Raw genomic sequence first — 21595 nt, 5'->3', positions numbered from 1 at the left:
AAATCAGGTTGCGGGAAGCCATCACTGAAAACCGAGAGGTGTGGCATGCTGACTAAAGGTGTCCGCCTCCTGCAAGACACCTCCCCAGTCGACAACTCTATGTCGCCCAGACGGAAGCACGGCTCCTGCAGCTATGAAATTCTTCCTCACTCCCCTTACTCTCCCGACTTCGCAACATCTGACTTCCACCTCTTTCCAACCACGAAGTCACTTTTGAAGGGCAAGCACTTCCCACACAATGAAACGCTTATTTCTGAGGTCAAGTCGTGGCTTCTGGCGCAACTGACCTTCAGACTTCTACAGGCAAGTCGAAAACTACTACAGTTAGTCAAGAATGGATTCTGAAGAACATAGCAAAGTTCTTAGCTGAGAATGGGAAGCATATCTGACAAGGCCACAAAAGATTTCGTGTATCTCTAAATACAGTCGTGTAAGGAAACACAGACAATTACATGGAATGCAAGGTGAGTGCTGGAAGAGGAAGGCAGATGATGTCCAACACTATTTACGCTGATTTTTAGAACTGGAAGGTGTTCCATTCTACCATGGCCATCTAAATCAATCGACACATTTATGACTTTTGAGAAGATTGCACAGCGCAATGCTGATACCAAAATTACAATGTTTAAATCAGTTGTCAGAGGATGGCACAACTTCGCTGAAGGAAAACATTATAGTCAGCAGTCTTAACGATTGAGAGACCATTTCAGCACATACATTTGTATTTTTTACCATGGTAAAACAATGTTTTCCGTCTGTAACGTGAATTTACATCGTTTCAGTAGATAGACTGCAGGATGGGAGGGAAAAACCTGGGGAACACCAATGCCTAGCATTAAACAGGCAGCAATAACAATCAAGGGGCCTTCCAGACCAAGGAGTGGGTGTCAGTAGATGGTACAATGTACATTGCTGAAGAAGAGCTTCATATGACAGGAAAACACTCCAATATGCCTGTGTAATTAATTGAGTATAAGTAATGTACAAATAGCATTTTATTATTTGATTAAAATTGGATTACTTTCATTTATTTTGTTCTAATTTATTTGATTAAAAAAAATATTATATTATCATTACTTCTTTTAATGGGGAACTTGCGCTGTTTACGATACACAGAATGTGCTGTGGGACTTTGTGCTTTTTGTTGAATATTTATGGATTTGTGCTCAGGTTTATTGGACAATCGAACTTTGTGCTGTTCTGTGGATGAAGTACCTGTTTATCAGCAAACATGTGATCAGTTACTGTTTTAGAGATAATAAAGTATTCTTGTATCTTTTACGTCTTATGATTGGAATGCTCTGGGATATGTAAGCAACTAATGTATGATGGATTTCCTCTGGGCAAAAAACCCCAAGGCATGTGGAGTTTACAAGAGATTCAATGGCAAAATGAAAAGATTGGCAATGCAGCATGCACAAATTGCCTCTGGGCATTTGGAGCTATCTGCAATGCCGTATGCTGACATAATGTCCCTAATTAAATCAGTTGCAGACACCCATGGAACTGGTAGAAATAGGAGGTAACTTACTTCAGGAGGTTATTGGCCATAGCTACTTTCGTTTTCTCTGCATAGGCGGGCAGTAGTTTGCACAGGACAGGAATCAGACCTCTGTCGGAGTCTGCACTAGTGGGTCACGGTTAAGTATGTGTAGTTAAAATACCATTTGGAACAGGTAGAGGCCAAACAAGGCAGCGAGGACTGCCAGACCACCTACCAGAAGCATGGTCCAGTAACTCAATCAGCAGTACCATGATACCATGTTACTTCTCATGAGGATGAGTTTGAGGATTTTTACCTCAGTCTGAAAACACATCATTACCTCCATAATTGTGTGTGAACATTTTTTAAGAAGTATGCTGCTTTCCACCCCTTTTCTTGTCTATTTCTGTCTAAAGTCTGAATAATTTCATGCCTGTATGTTTATAGTTTCAGTTCCAGGGTGGTGTAAAAACTTGCAGACTGATTCAAATCCGATTCACACCAATAAAGAATTAATCAAATGACTGCCCTGTGTATAAATCCAACAAGCTGGTCAGGCCTTGAGGGCCTACTCTGTATTTGTATTCTTCTTCTTCATGGGCTGTGACTCCCACTCGTACATAAAAATGGGATTTTATATACAAGACTTTTTTCCCCCCCTGTATTGTAGGCAGCCATACTCTGTTTTTGGGGGTCTCTGGGTTTGTATAAAACATTATTAAAAATCCTAAGTCAAAAATGGCCACAACGATTTCAGAAAGGACTTGTGGATCTTTCTGAGTCTCTCAGACTGTGTATAGACAGACATATATGATGCAAAAGAACGCCTCCATATGTCAATGCATGTGTATTGATGTATGCTGTGTTTTTGTACAGTTCCAAATCAATCTCACTGAAACAAAAAGAGATACACAGCAGTCAAGATGACATTTGCACACTGCTTTTTATTCTCCAAAGCTTTAAGTACATAGATATTCATCAGAATCTGAGCCTTAACAAAATGTGCAGCAAAGGCACTAAACCTACAAATAACAAACACTAAAACAGTTTACATTCAGTTTTTGTCAAGTTTTTACATGTTTTTATAATCTCAACGCAAAAAGAATATACTTTTTAAGCTGTGCCTAAGTCTGGAAAAAAAGAGAACCCAACAAAACAAGGAAAAAACAAAGACTCCCACACAATTTCTTGAAAGAAATGTATTTCGAATTCTTCAAATGATACTCAACGTTTTGAAAAAAAGTATGACAGGTAAAACATCTGTGTGGAACAAATGAAAGCAACACCCTTCCATCTTTTAAGATCTGTGGTTCGAATCATGGCAGGAGCTGATAGGCTGGGAGTGGAATTTTTTCTCATCCATGCAGCAAATCCTTTTCATGTGCAAACTTGCAGATCTACATTACTATTGGACTGAACACAGATATAATACATTACATCAAAAACAATGCAGCAATGCATTTTGAACATGAGACTGTCCAGTAAACTAAAAACAAAATATTGAGAAAATGAATGTTCATGACTGTTCATATTTATTGTATATTTGTCTGAAGATCTAAGGATCGAAATGCTTAATTGTAAATTTGTGTTTGAGTCAACTTGACTGACAAGAAGAGTATTTTCATCTTCCTCACATCTGATGTCATCACCGAAAGTTATAAAAACACTAAAACGTCGAGTATTTGCAACCCTTGAAAACAGTATATGGTTAACATAGCAGTCCACTCATGGGATCATGAACACAGAAGGTAACTAGATAACAGAACTGGAATCAATCAGAAAGAGAGCCTAATCAACTGACTTTAGAACCAGAGACTAATCGACTGATTTTAGAACCAGAGCCTAATCGACTGACTTTAGAACCAGAGACTAATCGACTGACTTTAGAACCAGAGCCTAATCGACTGACTTTAGAACCAGAGACTAGAAACTAACTGACTGACTTTAGAACCAGAGACTAATCAACTGACTTTAGAACCAGAGACTAGAAACTAATTGACTGACTTAAGAACCAGAGACTAATCGACTGACTTTAGAACCAGACTTTAGAACCAGAGACTAATCAACTCTTTGGCAAGAGATTTCCAAACATCTCAAAATTACGGGTACAAAGCTGAATCCAGCAATGACATTTCCAGTCAAATTAGGCTGGTTTCAGAAAATCAGGCAAACAGTGAGAAGACTGATCATCTTATCAAAAACAACAGCATTGTTGCACTTGACAAGAGACAAGTGATAAGATCAGATGGTGTGGCCAAGACGCATGATCAACAGGTTTATCAAAGCTTATGTTTTAATACATCACCACCGGTGTCATAAAGAAGACTGAAGAAAGAAGTAAAGACAACAGCAACAACTAAAACCACCCAAATTTGTGGACCCCACTACCCCTCCTTATGACCCTGAAGATATAACCTTTCTACTACACCCACAAAAAATGAAGTGCTCTGATCTTCAAGTATACAAAACAAATACATGTCTAAATTAATTAAACTTGATGTAGCTGCTGACATGTGCTAAGTGATGGCATGTCTTACAGGCAAAGGCACATGGCAAGGACTTGGCAAGTATTCAAAGTATTGCTATTTAGAACACTGAAAGTGTCCCTTTAGACCAGAAAGGGTGGGCAGGCTAAAATCCATCCACTACACCAAGAGAAAACAAGCAATATACAGTGCAGGGTTACTTCCCCCTCCCCACAACACCCACCCTCCCCTGTGCACTGATGTCATTCCTACACCCAAGAAGTGCAGTGGCACAATTATGCATTGGACTTTCGGTTCAGTGTTCACCAGTGATCAGGGTTTGAGGCCCTACTTTGGCATGGCGTTGTGTCCTCGGGAAAGACACTTTACTCCTGTTTTCCTCACTTGACCCAAATATGCATGGGTACCTGACTCGGGTTGGGGAAGGTTAAAACAGCGGAAGGAGAGGATTTGACCCAGCCTTCCTACGCCAAGTCCAAGACACAGCGGACACGAATTCACTGCCCTGATGGCTGTAAAAAAGGCCATGGGATTTTAAATCTAATCTATTCTGATGTCTGCCCATCTCCAGCACATATCATTGTGGCATGGTGTTGTCAGCAGCCAGACATGGTCTCATCTTTGATATACACACATAGCCCCCAGTCGCTGTCTTTGAAGGGGTTAATACAATCCTCCAACTCCCACTTCTATCATTTTTTTTCATCTGTGAAAGGTTGATTTTTAATGACAGAAGAGTTGTTAACACAGTGGTTTCCCCACAACAACATTGTTTAATATCTGTCTACATCTGCCTATCAGTGTTGTATCTTTCTTTCTCATTTTTTTTTTTTTTTGAGAGAGAGAGAGAGAGAAAGAGAGAGAGAGAGAGAGGATGAATAACGACAAGTTCACACAAAACCAGTACACAAAGTCACAAGCAATGATGAACATTGTCCAAATCAAAACACAAAAACTATTCCCTGACTTGGACAATCACAAAGAAGAAAAGGGAAAAACAACAACGAAAAAAGACAAACCGAGTCACCAAATGAAAACAAAAACTTGCAGGATCACTTGCATTTTCCCACCAACTATCAACTCCAGCTGTCTTCTCAGCTGTTCTTTAATTAAAAACAAAAACACAGCACACAGATGCAGTAACTTTTACCCCCTCCGAAAAACAAAACAAGAAAACAAGAAAAGACAAAAGCATACAATTCCTTTATACTGTGCAGCTGCATGCAAGCCGCATCAGCTGCTGTGGATTAATGGAGATCGTCTTGGTGAGTGGCAAAAATCTTGGTGACTGTACTCAAAGCATACATTTTAAGTGGAAACTTTGAAAAGCATTGTGATTATGAAATATGTTTATCTTGCTGGTGAGAACACATCTTGCTGAATATAACTGGTCCTCCTCTATACCTTCAATCAAAAGACATGGCTATGGAAAAGCTGTAAAAAACAACAACAACAAAACAAACAAAAAAACTATGAAGTTGTTCATGAATATTTTTTAAACCACACCTACTGAATCAAGAAACACCCATTCTTTGAATTGTAAAACCCAGTATTTGCCTAATATTTTTCTAATATATAATTCTATAAAAAGAAAACCAACCTAATTATTCAATTCAATAAGCCTTACTGAAACACTTTTTTTTCACTTCACATTCAACTTTTATTTCAAATTTTAAATATGCACACACACACACACACAAACACACAACAAAAAAACCATATATTTAAAACTACACCTTACTATAACTGGGAGAACGACAAATTTGATAAATTCATTATAAAAAAGACCAAAAAAAAATGTGAAGCAATAAATAACATGCACATTGACAAAGGTTACCGGTATAATCTTGTGAAGCAAGGATGGGGAAGGGATAAGGTTGGGCGAGAAAGACAGAATTACCATTCAGACCCAATTTCACAACTGTTGACAAAAAAAAAAAAAAAAAAGAAAAAAAAAAAGAGAAAAAAAGTATGACTGGATATGGCATATTATCAGTCTAAATATCATGGAAGAAAGCATACATACATCATACAAAGCAAACTCAAGACACTTTGTAGCTTTCACATTATTTGACATATGGTGAAACCATTGTCTCAAGTGTGAACTGCATAATACATGTCCAAAGAATGTTTCAAAACAGATGATCAGGCAATGAGATCCACTTTTTTTGTGTGTTTTTGGCCATTTCATTGTCTGCAGCAAAATGTTCATTTTAAAATAACCTACACAGAAACCTTTAAAATACGCTTTCATGCTGCAACATGACTTCCGGATCAAAAGCAGTTCCTGCATTAATAAGAGCCAAGTCAATGTATCATGCTGCAGTATTTTGCAGCATTACACATCTATCATTACCCAACCATCAAGTTGAAATGTACATGTCAAAGCATTTCCACCACCACATACACACAGCTGCCTATCATACTGCTCACAGTTAATGGTTAAACAGCATTCTGCCGGAGGCCAAAGCCTGGAGAAGTTTGGACGGCAGTGTCAGATGAAGTGGTTTTCTTGTTTCGCTTTCTCTTCTGCGGAGTCCTGCCTTTACCTGATGGAGGACACATCAACAAAGCATGCTTGATACAGAATTAAAAAAGACAAGCAACAACACAAAAGTGTGTACAATTTACCTGGATAAGTAAACTGCATGACTTCCCCCCAAAGAGATGTTTTATAAAAGTACCATGATTCATGAACGTAGTATGCAACAATGTTGGCTGTTCTGCCTCACACAGAAATATCAGTCCACTCTGGGCATCAAAGTATCTGAGTCAGTAGAACAGAACAAAGTTGACAAGAAAACCCATCCCACCTATTGTATGCTCCATAACTTTCCGTAAATAAGGCATCTCTGCACACAGCCTGACTAAACCATAGAGAAAAACTTGACTCCAATAATATGTAATATCAGTACATGTGGGTACTGGCTGTTAGTGATTTCATACTGGTCTTTGAAGTTTTTACCGTAAGTTTTTTTTTTTTTTTTACAAATGTACTCTGTGTGGTAAAACACTTTCGGGCAGAGTGGTGCTGACAATCACAAAAAACAACTGTGCTTCACACGTACACACACATTCAACAAAAAAGAACATGCAAAAATCACACCACATCACATCATGAACTTAAACAGAGTCAACAGACAGAACTTTTCAATTTTTGAAATGCATGTTATACAAAGATACCTTAACCATGTCACACTGAAACACCTAAAGCATGTTATACTAAAATACCTTATGCGTGTTACACTAAAATACTGAGAGCATGTTATACTAAAAATACCTTTTGTAGCACTGCTGGGCCGAGTGGCAGCAGGGGAAGTGGCGGAACTCTTTTTTGGCGTTGCCTTTCGTGGCCTTCCGCGTCCTGGTGATTTGACCCCGGCCCCTGGTGACTTGACCCTTGTGGTTGATGGGATGATATCAGGTGGCGGTCCCTTCGTTTTGCCGATGCCTGGGATGATTACAGCTCCACCCCCCGACATTTTGGGACTCTTCCTGACTGCTGTTTTGGCCTTTTTCCTGGGTGTGGAGGGTTTGGGCGTGCTGGAGCCATTGATGAGGGCTGGCCCGGATGTGCTGGCGGCTGCTCTGACCGAAGCTTTGGAGGCAGTGCGTCTGGGGGCAGCCGGAGAGGAGCTTGGCCGACTTTTCTTTTTGGGCGAAGCAGCGCCGGCGGCGTCTGTCTTTCGCTTCACCCCCTGTGGACAGCGTTGGTGGAGGTCTGTCATGATGGTTCTGTCATTTTGTTTCTTTAACCATTTCATAATAAACTATTATGGGTATGCGACGATTTTTCAAACTGGAAGCCATCCATTTACTTTATTTCAACATCACTATATTTTGATTATTAGCTACTGTCTGGCTAAATCATTTTACACGTTTATCCTTTTATAAACTATCAAGGGTCATGTAATGCTTTTTGCCCCAAAGAACTAATCTTTTTGATTATAACATTTCAGTATGATATTTGAATAATGTCAACCACGAGAAACCATAATCTCCTTGGTAAAAGAGCTGCTCCTGGTATAAATACAAAAGGTTTAGCATATATTTATTATGAATTAGTGTTCTTATTGGGAGCATGATCAAACTTTGTGATATTCTATCGATGTAATGACTATGCATTTTTTTTTTAATTGCTGCCTTTTCTTCACCACGTGTCAACAATTTCTCTTTAAGAGATTACAAAACATTCTTTTATGTACTACAACTCTTGCAACTCCCATGCTCACTATGATCAACTGGTAGGCTTTTACACAACTGTTTTTACCCAGAGATGTGTGCAGCCAAACTGTTTTTGGTGGTGCATCCACATTTAGAATGTTAAAGAAGAAGACAGAAAGGCAGGAAACAGATTCCCCACTGCCCACCTTGGTAGGAGAGGCCCCATCAGTCAGGCCGAGCGCCCACTCATTGCCTATCCCTGAGCGCAGGAACTGACGGAGCTGGTTGTAGTCAGGCTTTTCATCATACGCCAGCTTGCTCACAATGGCAAAGTACTTCTTCAAACCCTCTGAAAAGACAGATAATGTCATAACACTGAGTTCAAATGTGAAACAGAAACGTGCCAGCATGGCAAAGTACTTCTTCAAAACCTCTGAAAAGACAGATAATGTCATAACACGGAGTTCAAATGTGAAACAGAAACGTGCCAGCTTGCTTATGTTGGCAGAGTACTTCTTCAAACCCTCTGAGTAACACAATGTCAGAACATCTGAAATAGCCATGAGAATGTTAAAGCAAAGTTTAATGAAGTGTCTGACAACCTTTATGAATTGATTAATTACGTCATCCTTTATAAACTGATTAAATAATCAAAACTAACCTGAAATGACATAGAGGGACTATCATCCTTATACAGCTGAGAAATCTTTGGCATGTCTGAGTCTTGTGCCCATCATTTTTGTGTCTGTCATGATATGTGCACATATCTCTATGTATGTATCTGTATACATATAGACACACACACATATTTGAGGCTTCGATTAATCACTCCCCTTTTTATCAGCATTTGTTCCTAAATATCAAAAACCAACTAGTGAATGCACACAGCATGCCACTATCTAGTATCCATTCAGAATTAAATATCAAAATATAAAATAAGACACCTATGCAAAAAGAGGAAATTCTTTTGGTCTTTCATGTCATTTTCTGCTTGCTTTCTTCCTTTTTTCTTGTTTTTAAAATCAGTGTAAACAGCTTTGAGCAATTACCTGGGCATGGCTTGGTGCCAAAGCAGTCCTTGAACAAATCAGACTGGTTATTCATGTACCTGGATACAAAGACAGGAAAAAAAGACACAACTCCTTAAAACGTAAAAGAACACAATGATGATGATGATGATGATAATGGTATTTATATAGCGCTGAATTTTGTGCAGAGACAAATCAAAGCACAAAATTGACTCTCTCTCCTTGATAAGGATAGTCAAAAGCTCATAACTCAGTATAGCCTTTGCTTCAGTAGAGAAAGCTGTTGGAGATGTAAACATCCCACAATGAACCCTTGCCCCAAAATATCAATGCCGGTGGTCAAATCCATAACCATAAACCACTCAGCACTTCACACTGAAGTACCTCTGAAGTTACAGTGTGAGCCCCCTCACGCCCCCTCCCCAACAACCCCCTACTCCCTGCAAAACACACTCACACAAAAAAACAAACAAAAAACGAACAAGCAAACAAAAGGCATACAGAACACAAACAGAATCCTTCTTTGTTCGTGGGCTGCAACTCCCACGTTCACTCTTATGTACATGAGTGGGCTTTTACATGTATGACCAGTCCCCCCCCACCCACCCCCCACCCATATGAAGGCAGTCATACTCTGTTTTCGGGGGTGTTCATGCTGGGTATGTTTTTGTTTCCATAATCCACCGAACGCTTACATGGATCATTAACATGCGTATTTGATCTTCTGCTTGCGTATACACACTAAGAGGGGGTCAGGCACTAGCAGGTCTGCACATATATTGACCTGGGAGATTGGAAAACTCTCCACCCTTTACCCAGGTGCCGTTACCAAGATTCGAACCTGGGACCCTCAGATTGAATGTCCAACACTTTAACCACTCAGCAATTGCGCCTGTCAAAACAGAATCTATTCTCTTCAAGATGTGACAATGGGATGTCATACTTCTGTGATAAATGACAAGCATCTCTAAGGAATATGTACAGAAGTTTAAGGCTGGTTTTAAGAACTGACTGGTAATCAGCTCTGAAATGGCCCCTAAGCGCACAGCTAGCCAACAATCAACATGATTTGATTTTATCTACAGAAGTTACAGCCACATGACACACATTCACGAATACAGAAGTTGCAGATACACAACCTACACACATACCTGCACTTGAGGTCGTGCACTTTGTCCTTGTCACTGAGGACCTTGCTCCAGGGCAGACTGCCAGCCAGCCACTCCAGCATGCAGTAGGCCAGGATCTCCAGATCCCCTCCCCTTGATGGCACTGGGGAGACACAACAAACTGTTAACACAGTTCCCCCCTACATGTGTGACCAAACAAAATTCTATACTTTTTCCAGACTAGACCGAAAAATTTCCATATCAAACACAATGCCAAACTGACAATAGTCTACTAAACTGTTTTCACCACTTTCTGTTCATCTTATTTTCAATGCATGAAGCTCTTTGTTGAACAGTACTGGCTGAGGGCTTTATTTATCAAAATTCTAGGACTTTTCTGGTCCCTGAAGGAGAAAACATATTTTTCCAGCCCTGGAAGGGGTTCTTTCATTTTTCCGAGGATTTTCCATACTTTCACAACCCTGTACAAACCCGGGAAAGAAAGGAAATTATAAAAAAATAACCTACTTTTCTAACAGGTGCAACATCCAGTTGATTAAAGTACTGAACTTTCAATGTGGGGGTCCAGGTTAAAACCCTGGTCATGAAGCCTGGCTGGTAAATTGTGGAGACTTCTGATCTCCCAGATCAACAGATTTGCAGACCTGCTAGTTACGGAATCCCTCTTGCAGGGATTATTATCCCTCTACGCATGCAGAAGATCAAACACACATGTTAAAGATCCTGTAATCCATGTCAGGGTCAGCGGGCCATGGAAACAAGAACATACCCAGCATGCACACCCAAAAACAAAGAATGGCTGCCTTCATGGCAGGGTAAAAATGGTCACAAATGTACTGTCCATGCATATATTTGTGTGAACATGGGAGTTGCAGCCCCAAACCGAAGAAACAGAGGAGCAACCCACATTTCATGTAAATTGTTCTAAGCTTTACACACACACACAATGTGGGAACAGTAATGCACATACTGACTGTGTGTCAAGTACTCCTTAAATATCACATGGTATGATCTTATCAAACAAAAACAAACAAAAAAAAACCCTAAAAATTATTATCATATGACAAATTCAAACAGATTGTCAGAACTATTACCAAAAACCTCAACAAATGTCTCTGGAAATAGAAGTTGCTCTTGATCCTTTTCAAATGACAATATCATGTCTGCATTAATAGAGCTCTGACGGTTGATTAATGTTTATTAGAAAAGAAAAAACATCAACAGCAACTAAAAACCTAGACTTACGCATACACGAAAGAAAGAAGAATAACAACAAACAAAAAAATTGTACTTCAGTAAATCTACAATGAGATACAAATACCATTGACCACTGACTGAACACATATAAATTAAACAAGCTGGAAACAAAAAATTCCTCTTTTTTTTTCAAGCTGCAATCAGAAAATTCAAACAGTCTCTATAACAGTACAAAATTACATGCTGCTATCCTGGAACGTATTGATCATACCACTGCCATCTGATCTCAGCCAGTATCCCCTCCCTCTGTTTATCAGCACCCCCATGACGACAATTATCATCCACTTACACACTCCCTTGTGAGCATCGCGACTGGCATACTCTGTGGTTCCATCATGTGCCCGTTTGGGGTCTGCTTTGTAGGGTCTCTGGGCTCCGTCCACCAGGAAACGATAGGCCAGGCCATAATCCACCAGGTACACCTGATTTAAAAAAAAACAAACAAACCCACACATCTTGTTGATTTCAGGACAAATGGACCTGAGTCTATATTTTCATACACGTTTTTTGTGGTGTGTTTTAAAGTATGAATTACCAAGACTGGATGTCTGTGAGTACATAACAGGGAGTGTGTGTGAGAGAGAGAGACATACAGAAAATGTCAAAGATGCTAGGTCAAAGCCTACACTTATGTTCTTATTATGCATACAAATGCAGTTAATTCACTGGAACATGAGAGATTCAAGATTCAAATGGTTTAATGACATAAGCAACATGCTCATATCACCAAGTGGAAAACATGCTCCCCCCCCTTCCCCCCTCCTTCACTTTGAAACATGAGAGAGAGAGAGAGAGAGAGAGAGAGAGAGAGAGGGGTGAGGTGGGGGGAGCACATTATGTAGACAGGGGAGCAAACATGTGTGTGTTCTAGTAAATCCATGTACATGCATTTTCCATGTAATGTCAGTAAATGAAGGACTGAAATCTTCAGCATGAGGTAACATACAAAGCCACAAACCTGACTGAAATCTGTTTTGCCACCGTTGTATCCTAGCAGTATGTTGGCAGCTTTGATGTCCGCATGGCAGTACCCTTTGTCATGAATGTATTCCAAAGCATCCAACTGTAACAGGAAAACCGTACACAGGATACAACAATAATATCATTTATATCGTGTCTTTCATTTAAACAACAACTTCAGGCCCATTACATGATTATCTTAGGATAAAAAATTACATAAAATTGTGATCACCAGTGAAATTTTTAGTGTTATGGAAATTCTAATACAAACTGCATTCTTCATAAGATCATAGTATTGCATACTGCACTGGTCTTTGCATTTACATTTTCATTCAGCCAAACCTTGATCAGGTTTCAGTGTAATGGAATCTGAGAAACAGCGTATTCTGATTTGAAACATGCTACACAATAGCCGAATATGGAAAAGAGACAACAACATCTAATAATCATGCCTTTCTTCCTGAGGTTTTTTTTTCTATCAGTCACTTATTTTCACAAGTCTTCAATGTATTTGTAGTAACTATGGTCCCTGCAATGTCATTACTGTTTTTCTCTTTACTAATTAAAAGATACACCACTGTACTTCGCAATAGCAAAGCAAAGTATAAGTTTTCCATATATCTAAGAATCCCACAATGACGTATTTCCCACCTTCAAATGCTTATCTAAATGGAACACTGACAAATTATTCCTTCTGAGCAGTATTCACTTAAGCATGAATGTGGTTACTGCAGCCATTGAAGTGTTTGCAATCTCACTGACATTGCAGAAAGCATTACAGGAAGAAGAGAAAGCATATAACAAAAAAAGCAAACACCAATGTGATACAATTCTCTTCAAAACAACTGCCTGATAAACGAAACACTATAAACATGTCTGCCTTTCAACCTTAAAAACCACACATCAAGCTAGAAATAAACATCAACACTGTCACAACCATACCAGGTCCTTTGCTCACCATTCTAAGACCGATGGAAAAGGTGGTCTTCTCAGAGAACTTCCGGTCGTTCTGCTCAAAGACTCTCTGCAGGTCTGTGCTCAGGTGTTGTAGGACCAGAAAGCGGTACTCCTTGTCATTCTTCTTGTGGGAACCGGAGCCCAGGAACTGTGGCACAGCCATGTAACGTAGCTTCTTCAGCTTGCGCCATTCCTCAACTGTCAGCACAGATAGGCTGCTGTTAGAGAATGAACTGATGAATGCGGTGGCCGAATGGTTAAGAGCATTGGATTCTTGCCCGAAATTTCCTGAGTTCGATCCTCGGTTTTGACACACCTGGTGGGTTAAGTGTGGAGATTTTTTCTGATCTCCCAGGTCAGACCTGCTAGTGCATCAACCTCCTCCATCAAGCTCATATGTATATACATGCAGAATATCAAATAGATAGGTTAAAGATCATGTAATTCATCCATGTCAGTGTTTGGTGGGATATGGAATCATACCCAGCATGCTCACCTCAGAAAATGGAGTATGGCTGCCTACATGACCGGGTAAAAAAAATGGTCATACATGTAAAAGCCCACTTGTAGTAGTACATGTATATTAGTGATCAGAGGGAGATGAGGAGTTGCAGCCCACGAACCAAGAAAGCAGGAGAGAAAGAGAACAATACAGTCTTGTGGCTCACATCCACTATCAGGTGATCTCTCTATCTCTCTTTCCCAATAACACGATGAACAGTGATGGCAATGTTAATGGTAATGATCTTAACAATGATGGCAATAACAATAGAATAATTTTTAAAAAGTCATTAAAACAATCACAATAAAAACCTATAAAAACAACAACAAAAAACAAAACAATAAGAACAACAACTACAATGAAAAACAACAACCCACTTCTGTTTTCCCCAATCATTTACCTATTTGCAAGTCACAAGTAAGTTAAGTATTACTGATTTGAAGCAATATGCCTTCGTTTTTGTTTAAAATGTAATCACTGTGACAATTTATCACTGAATAACATTCTCTATTTCTTTCTCTCTAAAACGGTTGGCAATCAACATTCCCAGTCTCACCTTCACCTAACTGCAACCCATTCAGTTATGACTATACATAACAATGTGTTTCACCAACCCTGACCTGTTCTTGGTGTATGCATGGCAGGCCTGGACAGGCTGTGCAGGATAATCATGTGAAGCAGGGGAAAACAAAATGAATGCCAGCTGTAAATTCTTCATCGTTTGTGGGCTTCAATTCCTACACTCGCATGTATGTACATGTGGGCTTTTATGTGAATGACTAATTTTATCCTGCTGTGTAGGCAGCCATATGCTGTTTTCTGGGATGTGCATGCTGGGTATGTTCTTGTTTCCATAACCCACCAAAAGCTGACATGGATTGTGAATCTGATCTTCTGCATACATACACACACGAAGGGGGTTCAGGCACTAGCAGGTCTGCATACATATGCTGACCAGGGAGACCAGAAAAATCTCCATCCTCAACCTATAGGTATGCTGAAACGAGGGATCAAACACAGGTGAAAATCCAGCGCTCTGACTATTCGGCCATTGCACTCATTCAGCCAAATAAAATAATGCTTAAGATAAAAAATAAAAAACTGTAGAACTCTGCGGAAGGGACATCAAAGAAAAGAACATTTTGCCAAATCATTTCCCTAGCAGTGTTTACTGGAAAGTGCAATCATCAGTCTGTGAAGGTGGTAGGAAAAGGATTCTATGTCAGCTGAAATATTCTGGTTTCCAAAGCAACATCATTATGTAAACTGTTATATATATATCTTATATTTTCCATTTTTTCATTCGATGTAAGATCTCTGCACAATGCAGATACATGTCCATTTAATCTGAAGACAGGATACACCTACCATTTTCTGGTTTGGCCACACGTTGATAGAAGTGAAGTTCACAGAACAGTGGCCCATTACCTATTGGTTCCTGAAAACAAATATATGGCAATCCAAAATTCTTGCTCATGACACACACACACACAGATTTCCAGTCACAAAGATAACTGCAGATAAATATCTTGCATTCCTTTTGTGCACAAACTGTGGCTGTAGATCAATATTCTACATTCTTTTTGCACACAGGTCACCCCATTATGCTTTCTTTTTATACTGTGCATGTGTGGCTGAACTATCGTTTTGCTAAAGTGCTCTGGAGACTTGCTGAAGGAATATCTCTGAAATAAGCTTTAAAAGGATAGACATGACATCTCAAAAGTCAGTGCATTTCTATGGAAAGGGTCTGTACTTAAAATCCCAGCAGCACCTGGTGAACTTTACTAATCTTTCAGGTCAACACACCAGCAGACCTCCTGGTGCCTGATCTCTCCCTTGTATCATACTTTTTGGTTTACAAGGCCTGCAGCACATAAGGTGCACCCCCTGAATGGAAAGAATAATGCTATTCTGAACACATATAAGACGCACTCATCCAATAAACTGCATCTGACATGAAGTGAAAGTCTTCCATTGTAGCTCTGCTATCAGTGTATGTTGTTTTCTGAGAAGAAATGTCATCTTCGGAAAATTGAATGGGAATCTGACTTGTTTTCATCAGCTTGACTCAGCTGTTACTCCATTTGTCTACTTTTTATTTTATCTTAACAATTTAACAGCATTTCAGTTGAATGTAAGCTTTTGTAAAGCACCAGTTCATTAACTTATTCATTTGGAATTCAGTCTGCAAGCCCTGCTTTCAGACACATCCTCTGTTATGTTTTGCGTTCTGCTTTCGAAAAACAATCAGCTCACTTCTGATTTCTCTAATCTACTTTCGCACCATAAATTCATTTGCAACTCAGATACCGTTTATTGTGACAGATGGCCCCCAGTGAATGTCAGAATTTAGTTTTCAGGCACATACAGCACACAGCCGATAAGACACAGGGCTCAGATTTTAGTGAAAAAGCAGCACCTTTTATGGTTAAAAAGTACTGTATATATAACAACACACAGTAATAAACTGCATATAATTCAACAACCCATAATCAAGGTGACAGTTCAGCTAATATGAACACACACACACACATTTTCAGCTGCGAGCATAATAAATCATTTTGGACGTCAAATATCTTCAAGATATTAATAAACTACTCAAGATTTAAAACCAGATATACTTAGATTTCAAATATATTCAAGATATTCCAAAAACCACAAAAGGATTCAAAAAGAAAACTTACAATTTTGATGACAAAGGGTTGGGCTTCATTGGGTGGGCCGTCAGTCACATCAAAAGCTGCAAATCCAAAATGTGGATTCTGACTGGTGATAATCATAAAAAAAAGAGAAACTTTGGGCTTGATTCATTCTATGCCAGTGCTTCTCACTAGACAGGTTAGAGCCATTTTCTGGGGATGTTTATCATTGAAAAACATTCTTGACAAGCTGTGGTTTCTTGAAAAGCTGAAATATGGTCAAAATGCATCTCATCATGTGCTAACCAACACAATGCTCATCTCATCTCATGCCTTAAGTTTATGGACCCAGGCTAAAATTTTTTTAGTAATTCAATCATTGCATGAATGTAATGCTGATTCATATTTTCTAACAATTTTCTGATCTAGTTTGAAAACTGTTTTATCAGACACTTGCAAATTTATCCCAAGCAAAAAGAGAGTAAATTAATTCCCTTGCCACACACCATGATGAAAGCTTATTTTCAAATACTTTAAGACTAAGATCATATCAAACAATGGGATTTGTTTATGTAAGTATATTTACCAAGTATGAAAGAATATTCAATCCAAGCATGTTCACCCGCAAAAATAAAGGATGTTTCATTCATGCATCCTCACCCTGAATTACAAGATGTTTAATTGAATTTCAAGCATATTCACCTTGTACAACAGGATTTTTTTTTTAATCAAGCAAATTAACCTTGTGTAACATTAACAGGATTTTTAATTCAAGTATATTCACCCAGTATAACAGGGTCTTTAATTCAAGCATATTTGCTCAGTGTAACATGATTTTTAATTCAAGCACTGAATGACTAAGTGAATCAGATGTTGAATTCATTGTGCCCTGTTCTGGCTACAATTTAGCTAAAATTTCAAACAGAGTTATGCATTTGCAAGATAAAACACCATTTGACTCTACACATGCTTGTTCCTGTTGACAGTGTGCACTGTGTGACAAGCCCATTATTGAAACAGACAAAAACAAGAAAAACAACAGAAGAAATCTGTACATTCTCAACACTAGATTCACTTATACTTTTATAAAACTTATAATGATTGAAATGTCTTACCAAAATACTTAAGATTTTAAACATACTCTGTTGCCTCTTTCACACACAAAAAAGAGCATGATCATATACGAGGTGTGTTCGAAAAGCATCCGACATTTGTTCATAAAAACTACTCGTATCTAGATACAACAAACTTAAACAAATCTCCTTCAAAGTAGTCCCCTTGCGCTACCACACACTTCTCCCAACAGTTCTGCCACTGCTGGAAGCAGCGCTGGAATGCCTCTTTTGGGATGGCGTGCAGCTGGTCCGTCTCATTCTGCATGCTGTCTGCTCTGGATTGAAATCTGGTCCCTTTCAGTTTCAGGGGCATTTTCAGCTGTGGGAACAGCCAGAAGTCACACGGAGCCATGTCGGGAGAGTAGGGAGCCTGACGAAGCACAGGTGTGTTGTGTTTGGCCAGGAAACTCTATCAAATGTGAAGAATGGGCGGGTGCGTTATCGTGATGGAGCTGCCAACTGCCCGCTGCCCACAGGCCCTGCCGTTTGCATTGCACATAATCATGAAGGCGACGCAGAACCGCTTGGTAATACTCCTTGGTGATGGTTGTGCCGTGTGGTGCGTACTCCAATTGAACCATGCCACTGGAGTCGAAGAAGACGGTCAGCATGACTTTGACATTGCTGCGGACCTGCCTTACTTTTTTTGGCCTTGGGGATGTTGGATGCTTCCATTGTGATGACTGCAACTTGGTTTCTAGGTCGTACCCATAAACCCAGGACTCATCACCAGTGATCACTGTTGAGGAAACTGGATTCACTGTTCAGTATCCAGCATGTCTTGTGCGATCTCCAAACGGAGTTGCTTCTGCTCAATCATTAGCAGCTTTGGTACGAACTTTGCTGAAATTCTCCTCAAGCCCAAATCCTCCTGCATAATGGAATGAACAGATCCAATGCTGACGCCCACCTCGTCTGCAAGTTCTCTGATCGTGATTCGACGATCATGCATCACCAGGGTCCTAAACTGGTCAATGATGATCTCATTTCGGGATGTTGAGGGCCAACCAGAACGTGTTTCACTCTCCACTGATGTGCGGCCATCTTTGAAGTGGTTGTACCACTCCTTTATCTGTGTGGTGTCCATTGCTTCGTCCCTGAAGGCCTGTTGAATCTTGCGGATCGTTTCCACTTGAGAATAGCCAAGCTTGACATAAAATTTGATGCAGTAGCGTTGTTCAAGTTTTTCAGTCATTTTGTCAAAAAAGAAAAAATCCGACAGCGTTCACTTACACTTCCTCATTCATCGGTGGTCTGCCGTTAACTGACAGCTTCTGCTAGCGGGAAAAAATTCATAGCCTGCGCATTAGGGTCACCTACATACGTGCACCAAACCATACCTCCTTAGCTTCATTTGTTTACGCATGAAAAATTAAGGTTGGATACTTTTTGATCATGCCTCGTACACAGACACAAAAAACATGAGGTATTTATGCTATATAAGTTTACATGAAACAGTTAAGAAGCTAATGATCATAAGGAACCCACCCCCCTCAAACACACCCCTATAAGAATAAAGTATGGCATAAGGTTTGTGTCAAAACATGCAAAATAAATTCACTTCTAAAAAAAAAAAAGGGAAGTGAAATGGCAACGCTACCTTTGTAGATGAGACCAAACCCTCCTTGTCCAATGACGTCTCCCAGCTGCCATTTTTTCTTGTACTGAGCCTGGTACAGGGTCTCTCCTGGTGGGAAACGCTCAGGTAACTTGTGTGCTTTGGGGGCTCTCCCTTTTTTAGCACCTGCACAAAAGAGTGATGGCCATAAATCAACACAAGCAATGAGCATGCTCTCTTGTTGACTACCATCTCATGATCTGATGTCCTAAAAACATTTGAAAATCACAGAGAAACAGTACTAGTGAAGTTATACAAGAAAAACTTATATAAAGGTGGTCCTTTGAAATCTTCAAGAACATTCAACTTTTAAATCCTGCAAAACCATCAGGAAAACTGGCCAGTGTGTGTGTGTGTGTGTGTGTGTGTGTGTGTGTGTGTGTGTGTGTGTGTGTGTGTGTGTTACAATTTCTAATAGCTGAGTAATCCACTTCATACACCCAGTTTCAGTTGCATATGGGGGGTGGGGTGGGGTGGGGGGGGGGATTATGGTATTATAATATAGAAATGCTCTTGATTTTAACCAATTCCAGAAATACACCTGTCAGTTTTTGCTTGAATTTTTTTTTAAAGTGTCAAATGAGCTGTTGTTTAAAGACTTTCAGTATTGTGCATGACTCATTACCTATGATTTATTTCATTATACACCACAGTAATTATGAGATAACATGCATAAACTATAATGAGATTAATCAGCTATTGTTTCATTGACACTTAAGTTAAATGGCATGGAAGATGGGGTGGCAGGAATAAAGAATCACACAATCAGCTTGTACAAATTATTTACCTGCAGCAGCTTTTGGCATTTTTTCAGGAGATCTGAAACAAGAGCATATTATTATTAATTTATTGTTGATTGCAACCAGTACACACGCACATACAATGCAATGCAATGCTACACTCCCAAATTTCTCCACCCCTGCACTATTTCTCCTTCACTACCTCTAAATCCTGTATTGTAGATTTGATACACTGTCAACAAAGCCTTTATATGAAATCATGGTAATCCCTGCTATGAGAATAATCTGGGGACATGTGAATGTGTAGCAAGTTTCCACTGTCAATCAAATGCTCACTAATACGCAATACTCATCACTGGCATTTGTCTATGAGCATGAAATGGCAATGCTACCAGCTCTCCCATACCAAAAATCAATCATTAATGGCTCATTAGTGCATGGCTGAGGGTCACTATTTAGTATCTGACAGATCCATAGCACTTTTTCCATCTTTCCTTTTAGTTTTACTGTGTTAGTATGGGGGTACAGGCTACATGTTACGTAGGATTGTATTTTGTTCTTGACTGTTCTAAAAATGATAATTGGTTTTTGGACTTTTTATTTTTTTATTTATTTGTTTTATTTGTTTGGTCTTGTTACTGAGAAACTCTTCCTTCTATTCAAAAGTTTCCATTGTTTTTAAAGGTATACTTGGTTCCTCAAGTACACACGGTGCCAAAGAATTACTATGTATTGCAGAGCATTTGTATGTGGCTGAAGTCTTCACAAGTTAACATACTTCATTCTGAACCCTGAAATGTGTGTCCCAGCTACCTGCATGTGTCAACAAATAAATTCTTCTGCCACAAAAAAAAAAAAAAGCAAAAAAAAAAAAAAAAAAGCAAGCCGAAAGGCATTAATATACGTCCACAAAAAACTGAACTGAACTATTTTACATTTGATATAAATACTTTTGCAAGAAACAGACTGTCTACACGACAGTATTTAAAGTATTTCGGTGAATGATTTCTGAGTAAAAACATCTAAATGAACACTTAGCAGACCTGCTGGTTCCAAAATGTAATCGAAACTTCCTTGTACCGTGATCTTCAACTTCTCGCTAGATTTTGGTGATCGAACCCTCGATGATGCAACATGCTCCGAACAGAACTAAAACCTTCAACGAGAACCCAACTATTGACCAACTACCTTCTTACAGCACAAGTGTGTTAGCATGATTCCTGGTGAGAAGTACGGTGATGATATGAACTGAAACTGAAAGGACGAAATCAACTGCCAACCCCCAGATGAGAATATGGAATATTACATCACCATAATATGATTGAACTGAAATTCGCCGATCAGCAAAACTTACGTTACTATCTGTCGTTTAGCGCTAAATTGAAGGAAATCCCCCGATTGATGATCTCGACCACTCGAACTGTGCGCCAAGCAGCCGAAAAGTGAACGCGCATTTCCTTGGTCTGGAACTTTTTATTATCCAATCAAATGCGAGTTGACAAATGTACCAGCG

At 39.4% G+C, this 21595-nt stretch overlaps 1 protein-coding gene across 1 annotated transcript; it reads right to left on the bottom strand.

Moving 5' to 3' along the window:
- Nucleotides 1-2409: 2409 nt before the first annotated feature.
- On the bottom strand, nt 2410-21536 carry LOC143295829 (serine/threonine-protein kinase VRK1-like). Its single transcript, XM_076607472.1, has 13 exons — nt 21437-21536; nt 20130-20161; nt 19325-19468; nt 16655-16710; nt 15336-15405; nt 13467-13663; nt 12507-12611; nt 11838-11970; nt 10313-10433; nt 9183-9241; nt 8340-8482; nt 7250-7667; nt 2410-6518 (listed from the first exon to the last, which is right to left on the bottom strand). Exons 2-13 carry the CDS (start codon nt 20146-20148, stop codon nt 6412-6414), a joined length of 1572 nt encoding a protein of 523 aa, XP_076463587.1. The 5' UTR covers nt 20149-20161; nt 21437-21536; the 3' UTR covers nt 2410-6411.
- Between the last annotated feature and the right edge of the window lie 59 nt (nt 21537-21595).

This window comes from Babylonia areolata, chromosome 21, assembly GCF_041734735.1.
Source record: "Babylonia areolata isolate BAREFJ2019XMU chromosome 21, ASM4173473v1, whole genome shotgun sequence".
NCBI lineage: Eukaryota > Metazoa > Mollusca > Gastropoda > Neogastropoda > Buccinidae > Babylonia > Babylonia areolata.
Note: the sequence above shows the minus strand (reverse complement) of the source record. Positions and strands in the feature narration are given on the sequence as shown.

Excerpts from the sequence above, each read along its gene's own strand:
- LOC143295829 (XM_076607472.1), bottom strand. Across the intron at positions 15,406-16,654 it reads AACCCTTTGTCATCAAAATT|GAACCAATAGGTAATGGGCC; the intron begins GTAAGTTTTCTT and ends ATTTGTTTTCAG. Across the intron at positions 12,612-13,466 it reads TTTCCATCGGTCTTAGAATG|TTGGATGCTTTGGAATACAT; the intron begins GTGAGCAAAGGA and ends TTCCTGTTACAG.